Source organism: Oncorhynchus tshawytscha, linkage group LG33 (assembly GCF_018296145.1).
Source record: "Oncorhynchus tshawytscha isolate Ot180627B linkage group LG33, Otsh_v2.0, whole genome shotgun sequence".
Taxonomy (NCBI): Eukaryota; Metazoa; Chordata; class Actinopteri; order Salmoniformes; family Salmonidae; genus Oncorhynchus; species Oncorhynchus tshawytscha.
In genome coordinates this window covers 9,639,096-9,657,062 of record NC_056461.1, presented here as the reverse complement: position 1 = coordinate 9,657,062, position 17,967 = coordinate 9,639,096, and the positions used below count along the sequence as shown (strand labels likewise).

Sequence of the window (17,967 nt, the reverse complement as noted above, 5' to 3'; positions counted from 1 at the left end):
TTTTTGTGACGCACACACATTGATCAGAGAATAGGGCACAGTCTTTCTGTGCAGATGAGGGAGTCAAAGGCATGCCAACGGTATTATTTACTCAGGCAAGCCTACTCTGAGGTATCTAGCCTTGCTATTATGTTGCGGGTCAATTTGACCCATTTCCACTTTTTGAGTCGTCTAAAATACCAGTTAACCTCTCTTTTTCGCCATGAAATTAAATGACTTTTCCTCATTTAGGGTTCAAAATGTGGACACACTGATGTGTTGTGGAATGTCTGTCTAGATTGTGTATAAAAACATGATGTCGGAGGTCATTTTGAACAGGAGGCTTTCATGTGAATAGATAAATTCAAAATAAACAAGTGTCTTTGATGTATTTGGTTTTGACTGGTTCTGGTTGCAATTTTATAATTATGTTTGGGATAAAAATGAGTTTCCCCAAGCTTCTCCTTCTCAGTACGAGAGGAGCTGATCTCTGACACAGACGGTCAAAAATGAGCTCCGAAAGATGTTCAGTCCATGAAGCCTTATCACAAATTCTGGACTGTGACAGTCAAATAGAAGAAGAGGTTTCGGAGACGTAGGACATTTCAGAGATGGAGGACAATGCTGTCGATGATCCAGACTGAATTTTTCTTTGGTGAAGAGGATTCCGACATGATATCTTCCATACCATCCCCTCCATCAGATGAGAGAGAGCAACAGCCATCATCCAGAGAAGGGAGGACATAGAAGTCTAAAGATGGTAATACTGAATGGTCACCGTCACCACAACGAAGTCAAGGTAGACTGTCAGCTTCCAATGTAATCAGAGTTGATCCAGGGCCTACACGATTTGCTGTCACTCGAGTCCATGATGCCTTTTTTTACCCCAAGCAATAGAGAAGATTGTACTGGACATGACCAACTTGGGGGGGAGCCGTGTGTTTCAAGAGAACTGGAAGCCACTGGATCGGATTGACTTGCAGGCGGACATTGGATTGCTGATATTAGCTGGAGTGTACAAGTCAAACGGAGAAGCGAAGGGCCAGCCTGTGGGATGAAGAAAATGGAAAGCCAATATTCCGGGCAACAATTTCTCCGCAAGAATTCCACATCATTTCTCGGGCGATTCGCTTTGATAACCGTGATACTAGACCCGGTCGACGTGAGAGAGACAAACTAGCTGCAATCAGAGATGTATGGGATAAATGGGTGGACATGTTACCGTTACTGTACAATCCTGGTCCTCACGTTAAGGTGGATGAACGATTTGTTCCAATCTCCCACGCACCACAGGTCGTGTCTGTCTCACCTGTGTCTGGACACGTGCAGTGTCCTGTCCCTCTACACCTCCAGCCCAGCCCAGAACCCAGCAGCACAGGACCAGAGACACCCACAAACTCAACCCTGCACCCCTCATCTTCTTCCTACACTCAGAACCAGGACTCGCAGTGCAACCTGACCCCAGCTCTAAAAAGGCCTTATCTGCCGTGCAGGAGAAGATTCCTCAGTCACTCTGGGTTGTACCAACGAAACAAAGGCAAGGTTGCAGACCAAATAGGCCAACTAATGTTTTAGTGACGCACAAAATCCTCAGGCCACCCACAGTCTCTCACACAGACCAGTCAAAGTAGTCAGCTAACAGATGACCTGCATGAGTTAGACGAGCAACAATAGACCATCCAACAGTCCACAGGTTTAGTAGACTTCTCAGCCGGAGTCAGTCTGTCTTGAAGAGTCTCTAAGAGCTTGAAGAGTCTCTAAGAACCAGGAGACTGAAGAAAATATTGTTGAAATCTTTGGTGTGTAGAACATTTTGGTTCGTAGAAGGCTGTGGTGAAAACTTTGGTGTGCAGATGTGTATAGAACGTATTCCTGTTTGGTGGTGTGTCAGAGAGAGGAGAGGAGGAGGATATACAGTGCCTTGCGAAAGTATTCGGCCCCCATGAACTTTGCGACCTTTTGCCACATTTCAGGCTTCAAACATAAAGATATAAAACTGTATTTTTTTGTGAAGAATCAACAACAAGTGGGACACAATCATGAAGTGGAACGACATTTATTGGATATTTCAAACTTTAACAAATCAAAAACTGAAAAATTGGGCGTGCAAAATTATTCAGCCCCCTTAAGTTAATACTTTGTAGCTCCACCTTTTGCTGCGATTACAGCTGTAAGTCGCTTGGGGTATGTCTCTATCAGTTTTGCACATCGAGAGACTGAAATTTTTTCCCATTCCTCCTTGCAAAACAGCTCGAGCTCAGTGAGGTTGGATGGAGAGCATTTGTGAACAGCAGTTTTCAGTTCTTTCCACAGATTCTCGATTGGATTCAGGTCTGGAGAATGTTAGAATGGACTTGGCCATTCTAACACCTGGATATGTTTATTTTTGAACCATTCCATTGTAGATTTTGCTTTATGTTTTGGATCATTGTCTTGTTGGAAGACAAATCTCCGTCCCAGTCTCAGGTCTTTTGCAGACTCCATCAGGTTTTCTTCCAGAATGGTCCTGTATTTGGCTCCATCCATCTTCCCATCAATTTTAACCATCTTCCCTGTCCCTGCTGAAGAAAAGCAGGCCCAAACCATGATGCTGCCACCACCATGTTTGACAGTGGGGATGGTGTTCAGGGTGATGAGCTGTGTTGCTTTCACGCCAAACATAACATTTTGCATTTTGGTTTCATCTGACCAGAGCACCTTCTTCCACATGTTTGGTGTGTCTCCCAGGTGGCTTGTGGCAAACTTTAAACGACACCTTTTATGGATATCTTTAAGAAATGGCTTTCTTCTTGCCACTCTTCCATAAAGGCCAGATTTGTGCAATATACGACTGATTGTTGTCCTATGGACAGAGTCTCCCACCTCAGCTGTAGATCTCTGCAGTTCATCCAGAGTGATCATGGGCCTCTTGGCTGCATCTCTGATCAGTCTTCTCCTTGTATGAGCTGAAAGTTTAGAGGGACGGCCAGGTCTTGGTAGATTTGCAGTGGTCTGATACTCCTTCCATTTCAATATTATCGCTTGCACAGTGCTCCTTGGGATGTTTAAAGCTTGGGAAATCTTTTTGTATCCAAATCCGGCTTTAAACTTCTTCACAACAGTATCTCGGACCTGCCTGGTGTGTTCCTTGTTCTTCATGATGCTCTCTGCGCTTTTAACGGACCTCTGAGACTATCACAGTGCAGGTGCATTTATACGGAGACTTGATTACACACAGGTGGATTGTATTTATCATCATTAGTCATTTAGGTCAACATTGGATCATTCAGAGATCCTCACTGAACTTCTGGAGAGAGTTTGCTGCACTGAAAGTAAGGGGGCTGAATAATTTTGCACGCCCAATTTTTCAGTTTTTGATTTGTTAAAAAAGCTTGAAATATCCAATGAATGTCGTTCCACTTCATGATTGTGTCCCACTTGTTGATTCTTCACAAAAAAATACAGTTGTATATCTTTATGTTTGAAGCCTGAAATGTGGCAAAAGGTCGCAAAGTTCAAGGGGGCCGAATACTTTCGCAAGGCACTGTAGCTGTGGGCTCAGGGTTTTTAAGCAGCCTCCTGGCAGAGACCAAGGAAAGGAACCGCAGATGCATGCAGGAGTCTGGAGTCTCAGAAGCAGTTCCACAGCACAACCTTTCATTAGAGGGAGAGAGCTCTGGGAGTGACATGATCAACAGCAAACAGCTTAAAGAGCACAAACCATTTAATAAAATGTTACACTTTTCTGAATTATTATGTTACTAAGAAACAATACCCACTTGTAACCATCTGAAATCACACGGACATTTCAAGGTACATCGTGTGTGTCGTAAAACAGGTGTTGCATTTCAGTTACGTTAGTAAATTGAGATCCCAATTCAACAATAGAAAGTTACTTACTGAAACAAAATGGCAATTTTCATTCTTCAAATTAGGATTTTGAACACTAGTGAAGGTAATTTGCTTCAGTGGAAGTTCAGAGTAATGCAGTCATTGTTACATTACTGTGATAAACACCTGTTGTGTTGAGGGAAGGGACATTCTGTTGAGTTCACAGAAGGTTTTCTAACCAGACAATGGAAACGAGGATGTTGGTTCACTGACAGAGGAGTAACGGTGCTGCTGGTAGGTTCCTCAAACCTGGGTGGTATTCATTAGTGCACACCGTTTCAAGACGTAGCAAAACTCAAATAAGCGTTTCTTATTGGAAAAGTTCAGGCAGTCCCGTCCTGTTTCAGTCGGTTTTCTTCCGTTTGGGGTCTAGTGAATACCACCCTGATGTTGGACACTCCGGCTGCAGCATCTCAGTAGTCTACAAATACAAGTTTGTCTCCTCTCCACCTGAACTGATCTGGAAACTGGTGATGTCATAGGCCAGCTGTGCACAGCAAGTCTGATTGGTGCACGTTGACATGGAGGCCTAGGATTTGCCAGCCTTGCCCCCTCGGCTCCTCCCCCCGGTGTAGTGGAAACTCTTCAAGGGGTTCTTGCCCCGGAAGTCCTTCTAGGAGGAAAAAGGGATGAGACGGGGTTAGATGGATCAGAGGATCCATTACAGTTTTGAAAGTAAATGCTTGCTTATTGTTTGCTGCTCCCAGTGTGAAGGAAATAATGGGAGAAAAAAAACCGAATGGAACGTCTGCAACTCCCCAGCGCGGTCTTTGTTGAGCTAGGCTAGGGTTAAGGCCAGGGGTATAGGGATTATGTTAGGGTTAAACTTATGTCTGGGCTAGAGTTAGTTCGGAACCTTACCTTAAAGGTCGTCTTGACGACCCCGTCAGGTTTGGGCTTCTCTCTCCTCCTCCTCTTCCTGCTGGACATTGGGTTGGCCACTCCCCTCAGCGTCGGAGGGACTGAAACGGCCAATGAGAATATTGTTTACATATTACCATAAGCTGAGTGTAAGGTTGAAAACCATTATTGATAGGAGAGAGGTCCCTAAGCAATGTGTGTGTCTTACTGAGGTATTCTGGTACGTTCTTCAGGTGTGGCTTGATGACAGCAGGGTGCAGGTCTTTATCGTGCCTCAGCAGCTGCAGGTCTCGGGGGTTATCCTCAAAGTACGTCTGAGTGACAGAACTGACCAATCAGTGCCATGGAAAAGGAAGAGAAACAGAAAGGGGAGCAGGAGAGAGAGCGAGAGAGAGAAGCCCACTCACCTTGAGTTTCTCTGAGTTGAGCAGCTCCTGTTTGATCTCTTTCAGTCTGGCCTCCCTCACCGCCTGCTTAGTTACTGACCTCATGGCATCCTAGACAACACACATTTATTATTACAAAATCAAAACTCAGACTACCCGGTGTATAGCCCACAGCAAACCGCACCTGCCCACACCCGCTGGTTCTGTCCAACTCCCACCCGCTACCGCAGAACTGGTCCCGAACCCAACCGCAGTCCCACAATGTTATTTTAGGCGTATGTGACGCAGCTCACTTGCCAGCCATATCAAAAACACGCAAGTAGTAGGTTACATTACCAGACATTCTCACATGACCCATTATATTAGTTTTATAGCCTATCTTTTAGGAGCAGGACAATTTTCAGATGGAGACAAATGTGGGTGAACAATATTTATTTCTAGGCAATGTAGTAAACTATAGCCTAATCATATTTAGGAAGTACATTTCCTTGAGAAGACTTCCTTGGAAAGTTGCCCCATGCTTCTCTGCCCATGCAGGAGGCTGGATCCTACTCTAATTGAGACCACACACACGCACAAACCTGATCTCGCAGATATGACTACTGAACTGGAGGCAGCAAGAATGACGACAGCGACACTTTCTACATTCCGCAGTGTCCTACAGGATATAGCCTGCCTTTAAGGAGGACGATATTCAAGCAGAGACAAAATTGGTCTTTTTGTATGAAAATTAAAACCGCTCGCATCGCTCACCACGGTTACCCATACGCACGTGCTGTGCCTTTATCCCATCACGTCATTTTTGGATTGCACCCCCACTCACGTTGGTTGAGCGCCATCCACATCTTTCCACAATCCATATTTATTAGCGAAACCTAAGTCTAATCATACTTAAAACTACATTTCCTTGGAGAGATAACCACCACGTGATTCTCCACCCACGCAAAAGGCAGCCAGCGCTCTTTCACTGAGAGCACACATAAACTAGGCGCACTTGATCTCGCACGCCCGACCAGGAGAGGGTTACTTAACTCCAGGAGTGAATTGTACCATTTGTTTGGTGTGCTTTTAACACAATAGGTAGGCCAACTCATGCAAAGCAGAAAGACGACCGTTTCCAAATGATCTGCGGAAACAACAAAAATAGTTGAATAGTTGTCCGTCTGACCGCCCGCTCCCGACCACAGCATGAAAGAACCCAGACCGCGCCGCAATGATCTCTGTTGGGACCCGCAGCCCCTCTAGTGTGAGGTGAACAGGTGTGATATAACATCCCAGGTGTGCTGTACGTACCCGGCAGCGGTATCTGAAGCCCTCAATCTCCTCCATTTTAAACCCGTACGGCTTCAGAGCACACTCGGTGTTATCTGAAAACGCACAACACAGAGACGCTAGGTCAAACGCACACAGACTACCGTTACATCCGCACAGAGAAGAAGTTGTCGTCACAAACACAGACTACCTCAGATAGAAACACAGTGCCTGATCTTACCGCCAATGAGTGCGTCCTCCACCTCTGCCAGCAGGGGGAGCTCTGTGTGTGAGATGAAGGTGAGAGCGGTGCCTGGGTTGTCTGCTCGTGCCGTTCTACAGAAGGAAAAGGTTGAATTGTTGAGCTTTATCCAATACCTTCATCCTTTGAGCGGATAGCCCAGGGGCAAATTTTAAATGGCACCCTCTTCGAGAGCTCCGCTCAGAAAGTAGTGCACTACAGGAGCAATAGGGCGTGATTCGAGACGTAGCCTTTGTGTGTTATTTCAGAGGTGCAGGCTTGTTTCTTCAAAATTGAGCAATAGAATTGTATTCTGTTGACACTGACCGGCCAACACGGTGGATATAGGACTCCACGGTGGTGGGAAAGTCAAAGTTGATGACGTTGGAGACATTCTGGAAGTCGATTCCTCTGGAGACACCGTACTCCTTGTCCTTGGCTCTGTGGGAGTCAGGTGTGAGAGGTCAAGGGTCATTGTACCATCACCTGGGGGTGTATTACCTATAAACCGAACCAAACGAAGCAGGGAGCTATGTGAATTTGTCCAATAGAAACTCTCGTTTCCGTTGCGAAATATTTTGCTACAGTGTACAGCATCCTAACTAAGTGGCTCCTTCTCTGCTACAACAAACAAATTCAGTCCAACTGGGCACAAACGGTATCATTTCAACTCTGGATAAGGTGTATAAAACGACCGATTGCTAAATAGCTCAATTGTATGTTGCAGTATCCCATACCTCCCTGCATTCTTCTTCTTCTTCTTCTTCCCTTTCCCCTCGGCAGCCTCCGCTGTGGTGGTGGTGGGATCAGCCAATACCTGCTCGTCCGTGGCGATGATGTAATCATAGAACCCCTGGTTAAACTGGGTTATGATGTGACACCTGGGGTGAGGGGGGGCGAGAGAGCGCAGGTAAGTGTTCAGATTTTGATGGATAAAACGGATGGATGTCAATCAACACCTACATCGTTCCTTCCTTCCCTCCCTCCATCCCTCCCTCCCTCCCTCCATCCTCACCTGGAGTGGACAGGCAGCTCAGAGTTGAGTACACAGGTGGGAATGCTGAACTGTTCCAGAAACAGTTTGAGTCTGTAGCACCTCTCCACTGCCCCAACAAACACCAGGGTCTTGCCCTGAACCAGGTGCAGTTTCAACAGGGTGTAGATGAGCAGGAACTTGTCCTCTTCCTCACACTGAACACTGTACTGCTGCAGCTGGGAGCTGTCTGGCAGCTGGGAGCCCTGCAGCTTTAAAATCACCTAGGATGGACACACACACACACACACACACACACCACATGAGAGGAATTCCGACAGAGAATATGCTATCAAAGCAGGGCCGCGTTCAGTTGGGCACAGCGTCAAAAAACGTTTTGAAAAGGAAAACTAAAATGAGCACTACTCTTGTTTGTCTTACAGGATTGTGCAGCAGCAGTTCCTTCAGGGCCTGGACATCCTCACTGAGAGTAGCTGACATTAGGAAGGACTGGTAGATCTTTGGCAGGTGGCTGATGGAATGACACACACAAATTAAAAAATATATACTAAAAAAAAGGTACATGGGAAAGGGAGATTCCCTCTAAACAGGTTTCCATCCAACCTTTCTTACGCAAGTAAATGTCACGACAGGCCTGATGGAAACGTGTCAACAAAATGACCCTAGACTAGGTGGGATCTTATTGTGTCTGCAAAGATAGTTATGCGAGAAATGGCGGTGGAATACAATAACCATCATATCGAAGTAAACGGAGTCAAGCAATGACATGTTGTGTGGTCCTCCCACCACGATTCGAGTAAGCACGCACTGTATTAGGCTACAGATCAAATAAGTCATGATGAACTTCACAGGGTGGTGGAAGTGCACGGCGATGAGGGTCGATGCTGCTTTTCAAGCGAATATCGAGCGTCTTATTCCGGTGGCATGATTGGCGGCCGTGTGACAAATAAAAAATTATCTTGCGCTTATCCCTAATAATCTCCTCATATCGGTAGTCTTCCCGCACTATCTGCAAGCTATTGGCTAGAGAACACCTGCTAAGACCAGAGTGGGTACATTCGCTATACAACGCAACGTTTATTGTGACCTAATTATCAGGAAACCCATGTAGCTTGTATTATTTGGGGGGGTCGGTATAAGAGAATTTAACCGCAAAAGTTATTTGTATGTGCACGGTCATCACGCACAGCATTTTATGCAAAACACGTCAATTTGATGGAAACATCTCTTGTTGGGAAAATGAGCATATTGATTTTTAGAATATTCACATACATCTTTTGCCAATTGGATGGAAATCTAGACCATTTCAACATAACCACTCACAAACAGTACTCTATTATAGTGACACTATCAGAGTGTGTGTACGTCTCTCCGTCTTGGTGTCTTACCATAGCAGGCTCTTGAGGTCGGCCTCGAAACCGAAGGAGAAGAGCAGGTCAGCCTCATCTATGACCAGGGTCTCCAGCGAGGCCTGCAGGTCCAGGCTCTGGGCACTGAGGTGGGCCAGAACCCTAGAGGGGGTCCCCACTACCACATCTGGCTTTTCCATCAGGATGGGCCTGTCATGAAACACACACACACGTAAGTGCAGGTACACACACAAGCATGAAGACTACAAATGCTTTTCCCCAGGCATTAATATGCAGACCAGAACAATGTCTCCTGTAACAATATGTTAGATGATGACAGTTGAGCAAACTGACCTCTGGGCAGACAGGTCAGCCTTGCCGGAGATGTCTGCCACCCTCACGTCTCTGGCACAGTAGGCAGTCAGCTGGCGGATCATGGCCTGTACCTGCTGCCCCAGCTCCTTGGTAGGAACCAGGATCAACACTCTCACTGCCTGCTCACGGACATTCTGGAGAGAACACACACGCAAGGTTCAAGCTGCTCCCCCTCGCTACATCACCTACCACTACGCTAACTACTGATTACTCTTAGCCCAATCGAAGGGCTCTGCCACTACTACCAGAGATGGTCTAAAGCACAGGTGTCAAACTCGTTCAACAGAGGGAAGACTCAAGTCTCTTTGGGTTTCCACTCCTCCCCTGTACTTGATGGACCAAAGAATAATCCATTAAGATCAGTGGTTAGGTAGGAACTGCACTCACCTGGTTGAGGTCTTACTTGGCTGCGCTCTAGCCTCTATGAATCAGAGAGTGAAAGACTCCTCTATGAATCGCCTCTATGAATCAGAGAGTGAAACTCCTCTACGAATCGCCTCTATGAATCAGAGAGTGAAAGACTCCTCTATGAATCGCCTCTATGAATCAGAGAGTGAAAGACTCCTCTATGAATCGCCTCTATGAATCAGAGAGTGAAACTCCTCTATGAATCGCCTCTATGAATCAGAGAGTGAAACTCCTCTATGAATCGCCTCTATGAATCAGAGAGTGAGACTCCTCTCTCTCGTCTAACATTTTGTGAACAGTCCCATGAATGTGCTCTACCTGTTGTTCTGATTTTCTCATGTAGGAGGTAATCGGAGACAAAATACCCAGAGAGTAGTGTTATTAACCTGACTTGCAGTATGCTGGTCTGTATATCGGTTTGTATTTTCAATGCGAATGCAATTAGCATGCGACTTGCATAGTGTGTCAACAATGGCCGGGTTTAACCCGAAGCACAGACCAAATGTTATCCCACGCAATCAGCTGGCAAATTTCACAAGCACTTCCAGGTGACTGCAAAGGAACACGCTTTGGTCGACAACGTTCAGTTACATGCAGCCATTGTTCACATATTGTGCATCACATGAAACTCACCAGAACCCACCGGTGTTGCAAAACGTTGGGTAAAACAACATTTTCCTGTGGATACCCCGTCCACACTTCCTACAGCCAAACGTACCAACAGCACAGACAACCAGTAAAGTACGTTTAAATGTCTTGTTGAAACTATTCAATATTTCTTAAAGCGGCTTATTTTGGACTGATAGCCATGGAGTACCCATGGTAACAGTGTTGATTAGACCACAGCCATACCACCCATCCATCCATGGAATGAGTTTGACACCCATGATTTAATGTTATAAACCCCTTGATACTGTATGGCCTTTGCTACTACTACTTCTCACTTGTTTGGATGTCAAGATACGCTGGATGACGGGCACAGCGTAAGCAGCTGTTTTTCCTGAGCCAGTCCTGGCCCGGGCTAGAATGTCCTTGCCCTCCAGTGCCAGTGGAATGGCTTTCTCCTGGATCAAAGTGGGCTGAGCCCAGCCCAAGTCCGCCAGCGCCTAGGTGGGGGAAAAAATAAGTGTCTTAGTTACTAGCTAGGAAATCATATCAGAACAAAATACTGTGTGACGTTATATGATCTCATTCGTTAATTTCTGAAATATTCTCCATGACAACTTCTTGAATTTCCTGAATTTAAGGTGATTGTTTAAATAACTAGCTAACTAGTTACATAACGAGATAACTACGTTAATTCTACGTCCCATATAAAATTGAATACGTTGATATCCAGACAGATTGACAAAGTAAACACTTTTACATGGTAGCTAGCTAACAGTTAGCTATCGTTAGCGACGTATGCTAGCTATCCACAGCGTTCAGTGTCTACTGGCGTATAGTTCTCGGATTTATATCACAATTGAGGTCATGCAATTTAACAATTCATTTATCCTCATATAGTTTCACAGGAGAGAAGAACATCTACCTTTAAAATGCGATCATCTATGCCCATTTCATGGAACTGCAGCCTGTCGGTAGCCATTTCTTGTCTCTAGTGCTTCCACCAGGCTTCGACACGTGTGTACGTCGCTTGACTTCTACGTCATCCATCACTTGAGCAGGGACGCGTATAACATTTTTTATTTGTTTTTACGAAAGGCAACATTATTCCCGTCAATGAATACATTTTCGAATCTATATTTTGGCCGTTTTTAATTAGTTAAAATATGTACAAATCACGTATGCAATAATAGATTAAATAGATTATTATACCACAACTCAATTTTATAAAGACCAATAGACTCTGGATGGCGATATTAGACTACTTATCCTTAAAAGCACACGTTTTTAACCTCGATATATACATGATATATACCTTTCTCCAAGCAGCAGTATACTATGACCGCAGGAGCCACGGGGCACGAACGCAGATTTTTTTCTCTCTCTCAAAATATGTCCCCTGCAAAGTGCAGTGCAACCATCTATGAAAAAATATATGAATAATTTTGACCTATTTAAGCTAAACTTAGCAATGCAACACACTGTATATGGGATACTTATTGGTTTGTAGAGAAGAAGAAAAAAATGTACTAACTGTCTCGTAAACTGGGGTGTGAAATACTCAATAGGGTCTCTACTAACCAAATATTATTTTGTGGGACTATGTTACATTACCTGCTACTGGCTTTTCACTCCACCCCTCCAAAGCCCCCAATAAAATACACTATATTTGGGGGAAAATACTGGCTTGTAGAGAGTACTGTTCTACCGGTCTCGGCTAAAGTGGGGTGGAAAATAGAAAGTAGGGTCTCTACTAACCAAATACAGTTAGTTTTGGAGGTAAACTGTATCGAACATATCCAGCAGCACTTCGTTCTCCACCTCCTCCATAGTCCCCAAATGCAATACACTGTAATACACTGTAATACACTGTACGTGGGATACATAGGTTATTGGGTTGTAGAGAGAACTATCCTACCTGGCTCAGCTAAAGTGGGTGGGTCTCTATTTTCTGTTAACCAAATATGGTTCGTTTTTGAGGGGGGATCTGCGTCTTACATATCTAGAAACACATCTTTAAATTACCTGGTAATATCCACGGTCCTGAAATCAATACACACTCAACAAAAAATAAAAGAAACCAAAACGAAAATCTAGTTTATTTACAAGTGAAATGTAATGAACATTAACAAGGCTATTAGGACACAGTATAATCACACTTTCTGAACAGGAATGAAGAAAATGATTTACAAGTTGTAGGCTGATGTGCAGCTTTTCTGTCAAGGTTTGTAGGAAGGATCACATATTTCCATCCATGTCACCAGGAAGGCTCAGACAATGAATTGTACTCGTGAGGAAACACTCTATAACTGCAGGTGGCAGTAAATCACCAACCTTGGCTTTATACCTCTTCAGGTGGCAGTAAATCACCAACCTTGGCTTTATACCTCTTCAGGTGGCAGTAAATCACCAACCTTGGCTTTATACCTCTTCAGGTGGCAGTAAATCACCAACCTTGGCTTTATACCTCTTCAGGTGGCAGTAAATCACCAACCTTGGCTTTATACCTCTTCAGGTGGCAGTAAATCACCAACCTTGGCTTTATACCTCTTCAGGTGGCAGTAAATCACCAACCTTGGCTTTATACCTCTTCAGGTGGCAGTAAATCACCAACCTTGGCTTTATACCTCTTCAGGTGGCAGTAAATCACCAACCTTGGCTTTATACCTCTTCAGGTGGCAGAAATGTACCCTTTCAGTTTGTTTACCAACTCATTTTTATTTTTTACGAGGCAAGCCAGTTAAGAACAAATTCTTATTTACAATGACCAGCTCCAAAGACCTATAGAGAGAGAGCATGAGGGAAATGGGGATAACTAGTCACAACAATGCATTCAACTGAAATATGTCTTCCGCATTTAACACAACCCCTCTGTCAACATCCACGTCTTCGGCGCCCGGGGAACAGTGGGTTAACTGCCTTGTTCAGGGGCAGAACAACGGATTTTTACCTTGTCAGCACGGGGATTCGATCTTACAACCTTTCGGTTACTGGCCCAACGCTCTAACCACTAGGTTACCTGCCGCCCCTCATAGAAGTATTAGTAGAAAATGGACTACTTCAAAAGGGAGATGTTTTAGGGTTTGGCCAGGGTAGGCCGTTAATGGAAATAAGAATTTGTTCTTAACTGACTTGCCTAGTTAAATAAAGGTTAAATATTTTTCTTTTTTTCAAAGCACTTGGCCTTCCCGTTCTGTGAGCTTGTGTGGCCTACCACTTCGTGGCTGAGATGCTGTTTCTCCTAGAGGTTTCCACTTCACAATAACAGCACTTACAGTTGCCCGGGGAAGCTCTAGCAGGGAAGAAAGTTGACGAACTGACTTGTTGGAAAGGTGGCGTCCTATGACGCTGCCACGGTGAAAGTCACTGAGCTCTTCAGTACAGGCCATTCTACTGCCAGTGTTTGTCTATGGTGATTGCTAATTTGAATGGGTGTCCACATACTTGTGGTGTATTTGTGTGTCTGTAACTTTCTCACTCATCATTATTAATGATTAACGACTAAAACTTCTGTAATTTCTAAATGTACAAACAAAACAAACAAAAATAAAATATGAACCATCATGAATTATGTTTATTTAGAGTTTTTTGGCGGGGCAAAATCTGACAAGGTTTTCAAAAAACATTTTTTTGGGGGGTGGGCGGGGGGGGCTCAAGCTTCTAAATCTTTTTGTCCCGAATACAGTGTTATGTTTAGGGAAAATCCAATATGACATTACTGAGTACCACTCCACATATTTTCAAGAATAGTGATCACTGCATCATGATATGAGTATGCTAGTAAGGACTGGGGAGTTTGTTTGGATAAAAAAATGGAACTAAGAACAGACAAAATCCTAGAAAAAAACCTGATTCAGTCCGCTTCCCACCAGACACTGGGAGATTAATTCACCTTTCAGCAGGACAATAACCTAAATCTACACTGGAGTTGCTTACCAAGAAGACAGTGTATGTTTCTGTGTGGCCGAGTTACGGTTTTGACTTAAATCTGCTTGAGAATCTATGGTAAGAACCTGAAAATGTTTTTAGCCAATGTAGGTGTAAAGGACGTCACGCTGTTTGCTTAGCGAGTACCACTTCCTCCTGATTATGCTCACACTGAGGCTCGATCCCAGTACCTATGCCTTGCTTGCACGTGACCACCCTCCCAAAGTATTGTACCAGTCGGCACCACACTAAAAGCTAGCTATTTGCTTGCATAAGTGGGGACACTTCAGGCTGAGGAGTACGTTTTACACATCCCCATGTGCTACACTTGCACCTGTCTGACAATTTTTCTCCCCAGAATGCAACACACTTTGAAAGGTGGTGACCAATGATGGTCATCGACTTGATGGCTGGGGCAGAGGCACCAGAAAGAGATCCGCTGAGGTGTGTGATTTGTCTCTTTGTTCACCTCAAAGGAAAATGTATGTTCTGTGAGATTGGGCCATGTGTTCATGTATGTGTGTTTCTGGGAGGGCAGCAGAGTGAGGGGTTGTGACCAGAAGAGGAGGAGGTGGAAGGAGGAGGAGAAGTGAGCTCATCCCAAAAATACCTCCACTACCACACCTCAGTCCTGCCCTCTTCTCCTGCTTCCCCAGAAATTGGTGAGTCCACCTGTCATTCATTCATTTATCTAATCAGGCATTCAACAAATCTGTACATCTGGTAATTGATCCTCCCCTCCCTTCTCCCTGTCTCCCCCAGTGTGTCCTGTGACAGTCTAGAGCTCCAGCGTCACTACCCCCACCTCCCGCTTCTGCCACCTCACAATCAACAGGATTGACAGCTTTCCTTCCTTCCTTCCTTCCTCCCAGCCCCTCCACTCCCCTTCCTCTTCCCACAGCCCTGTCTCTTACTACATAGGTCCGGCCCAGCCCGAGCCCAACAAACACACACACAGAGAGAGAGGCCACAGAATAAGGCACTCACACACACTCACCACCCGTGTGTCTTGTTTGCCCAATGGATGGTAACTGTGTGTGTGTCACAGGTGCTGCTGTTGTCCATGGCCAGATCAGAGGAGCTGCACAGACGGTGCAGTATGATCAGACATAACCACAGGTGAGCACTGTGGGCACCATGCCTCTTTCATCAAGGTGAGGATGGTTACGTTGTGATTGGGTACAGACCGCAATTTACCTCAACTATAATAAGCACATCATCTTTCTCTCTTCTCCCCCTTCTTCGACAGTTCCTGTTGGGGGAAGTGGGGTCCAAGTCTGCTGAAGGACCTTCAGGCGCTGCTGAGGACCGCCTTGCACTGCGTGATGGAATGTAGTGGATTGGACCTCGGCACCTGCTCCCAGTGGTCAGTATACACACACACGTTCACAGTCAGTCCCACACACACACTACACAAGCACATGTTCATGCTCACACACTGGGAGATTAGATGAATTTGTCCCAGGCGTCCAGAAAGGCGTGTTTTACACTGGGTTAAAGATGAGTGTATCCATTTTGGAATCGGGCAGCCTCCTGTTCAAAAAGCAAAGTCGGACCCATGAAATTGTGACATAATTGGCTCAAAATAAAAGTGACGTAAGCATGTTGAGTATTGATTTTTTTTTTTAATCTTTATCTGCATTCCCAATGAAAACTAGTTTGAAAATACAAACAGATATTTTATGGAAAATAGATGTATGTTTCTGGACGATGCATCATGCTGCCTTGTTGACAACATGACCGAACAGATTTGAGAAGGGCACTCCTCCCTCACCATTTTTGCCCGTTCACGCCACGGGCCGCAGACCGATGCCCCACGGCTCAGTGTAATCAAATCCGCCCGCTCTCTCAACTCTCACAGATATACACACACATATACATAGGCAGTACAACAGCCAATCAGATGCTTGCTTTGTTTAGCCCTTTTCCACTTTATGTGGCACTCCATCTACAAACCAGTAACAGTGAATTGGAATGAACAACCCTCCCTCTCTCTCTATCAGGTATAAGTGTCTCTGTTACCTGATGTCTGGAGGATGGTACCTACGGAGGAGGACAAGAACACATTCAGAACGTAACATCAGACGTGTGTGACCTTGTGTTTGTGAGTGAGTTCCAGCCATATCATCTAGTAGTCACAGCTTGCTGCTATTCTAAGGCTTGACATTGTCTGTGTATCGGGAGGGGGCCCCTCTCCCTGCCAACCTGTGCCTGGTTACAGAACGTAGACCTGGGCTAGGCCCGTCCCCCTCTCCTCTCTCCTGAAGCAGCACACCTCAACAACCAAGGAGGCCTTCGAGGTAACGTAGGCCCCTAGACCACACGGAGTTACACTGATATGTAGTGTACTAATCTGCTTTGGAGTAAATTCATCCTCATGATACAAAATAAATTATTATAATGACCGCTCTCTATTCTCACCTGCAGCGACAGGTGAGCTGACCTTCACAATATCTTACTGCCACTAGGGCTGTGGCTCACACCTACCCAGGTGCAGGAGTTGTTGAATAAGGTGTGTGTGGAGGGACAATGTCCATACAAGATAGCCTCTCGCTGGGAGGAGCCAGAACCTAATATCAGCATGGAAGGCTATGCATTCGCTTATCTAAAATTAGATGATCATTCTAAGAAATTCCTTCTCTGTGTCAGGTGATTGCCTCAAGGCCAGGATGTAAAGTGGATATTCCAACGGCCCTAGAGCTATGAGATCAGAGGTGTTTACACAATCAATTTAAATAAGGAGAAATGCCTCACTTTTACTCTCCTGCTGGATGATAACGTTGTGAATGAGCCATCCTCACACCATTATACACACGCACACACACACACACACACACACACACACACACACACACACACACACACACACACACCACACACACACACACACACACACACACACTGAGCGAAAGAGAGTGGTGGCCAATAAAGATAAGGATCTGTACTTTACTCTGTTTCTACAAGACAACTATAGATATTGAATAGATAATGATATAATGGACAAACATATATACTGGATACATCTACCTTCTTTACATGCCACAGTTTATGTAGGGTACGTTTTTGACCATGACACCACTTAGGATAGACAATAACAAAGTCCAAAGTTTTTTGAACCTTTACACAAACACATTCATAAACAGTCATATAACATACAGTCGTGGCCAAAAGTTTTGAGAATGACACAAATATAAATTTTCATAAAGTCTGCTGCCTCAGTTTGTATGATGGCAATTTGCATATACTCCAGAATGTTGTGAAGAGTGATCAGATGAATTGCAATTAATTGCAAAGTCCCTCTTTGCCATTCAAATGAACTGAATCCCCCAAAAACATTTCCACTGCATTTCAGTCCTGCCACAAAAGGACCAGCTGACATCATGTCAGTGATTCTCTCGTTAACACAGGTATGTTGACGAGGACAAGGCTGGAGGTCACTCTGTCATGCTGATTGAGTTCAAATAACAGACTGGAAGCTTCAAAAGGAGGGTGGTGCTTGGAACCATTGTTCTTCCTCTGTCAACCATGGTTACCTGCAAGGAAACACATGCCATCATCATCGATTTGCACAAAAGGGCTTCATAGGCAAGGATATTGCTGCCAGTAAGATTGCACCTAAATCAACCATTTATCGGATCATCAAGAACTTCAAGGAGACCGGTTCAATTGTTGTGAAGAAGGCTTCAGGGCGCCCAAGAAAGTCCAGCAAGCGCCAGGACC

At 44.9% G+C, this 17,967-nt stretch overlaps 1 protein-coding gene across 2 annotated transcripts; it reads right to left on the bottom strand.

The window, feature by feature from the left end:
• Positions 1 to 3,664: 3,664 nt before the first annotated feature.
• Positions 3,665 to 11,362, bottom strand: ddx56 (DEAD (Asp-Glu-Ala-Asp) box helicase 56). Of its 2 annotated transcripts, none has more exons than XM_024397207.1 (14): positions 11,246 to 11,362; positions 10,659 to 10,820; positions 9,286 to 9,440; positions 8,971 to 9,141; positions 8,003 to 8,093; positions 7,604 to 7,845; positions 7,326 to 7,469; positions 6,916 to 7,029; positions 6,589 to 6,683; positions 6,390 to 6,463; positions 5,118 to 5,207; positions 4,919 to 5,024; positions 4,711 to 4,811; positions 3,665 to 4,462 (listed from the first exon to the last, which is right to left on the bottom strand). In XM_024397207.1, exons 1-14 carry the CDS (start codon positions 11,300 to 11,302, stop codon positions 4,379 to 4,381), a joined length of 1,686 nt encoding a protein of 561 aa, XP_024252975.1. In that variant the 5' UTR covers positions 11,303 to 11,362; the 3' UTR covers positions 3,665 to 4,378. The 2 variants fall into 2 exon arrangements, with proteins under 2 accessions (XP_024252975.1, XP_024252976.1); XM_024397208.1 differs by having other exon boundaries at positions 3,665 to 4,459.
• Positions 11,363 to 17,967: the final 6,605 nt, after the last annotated feature.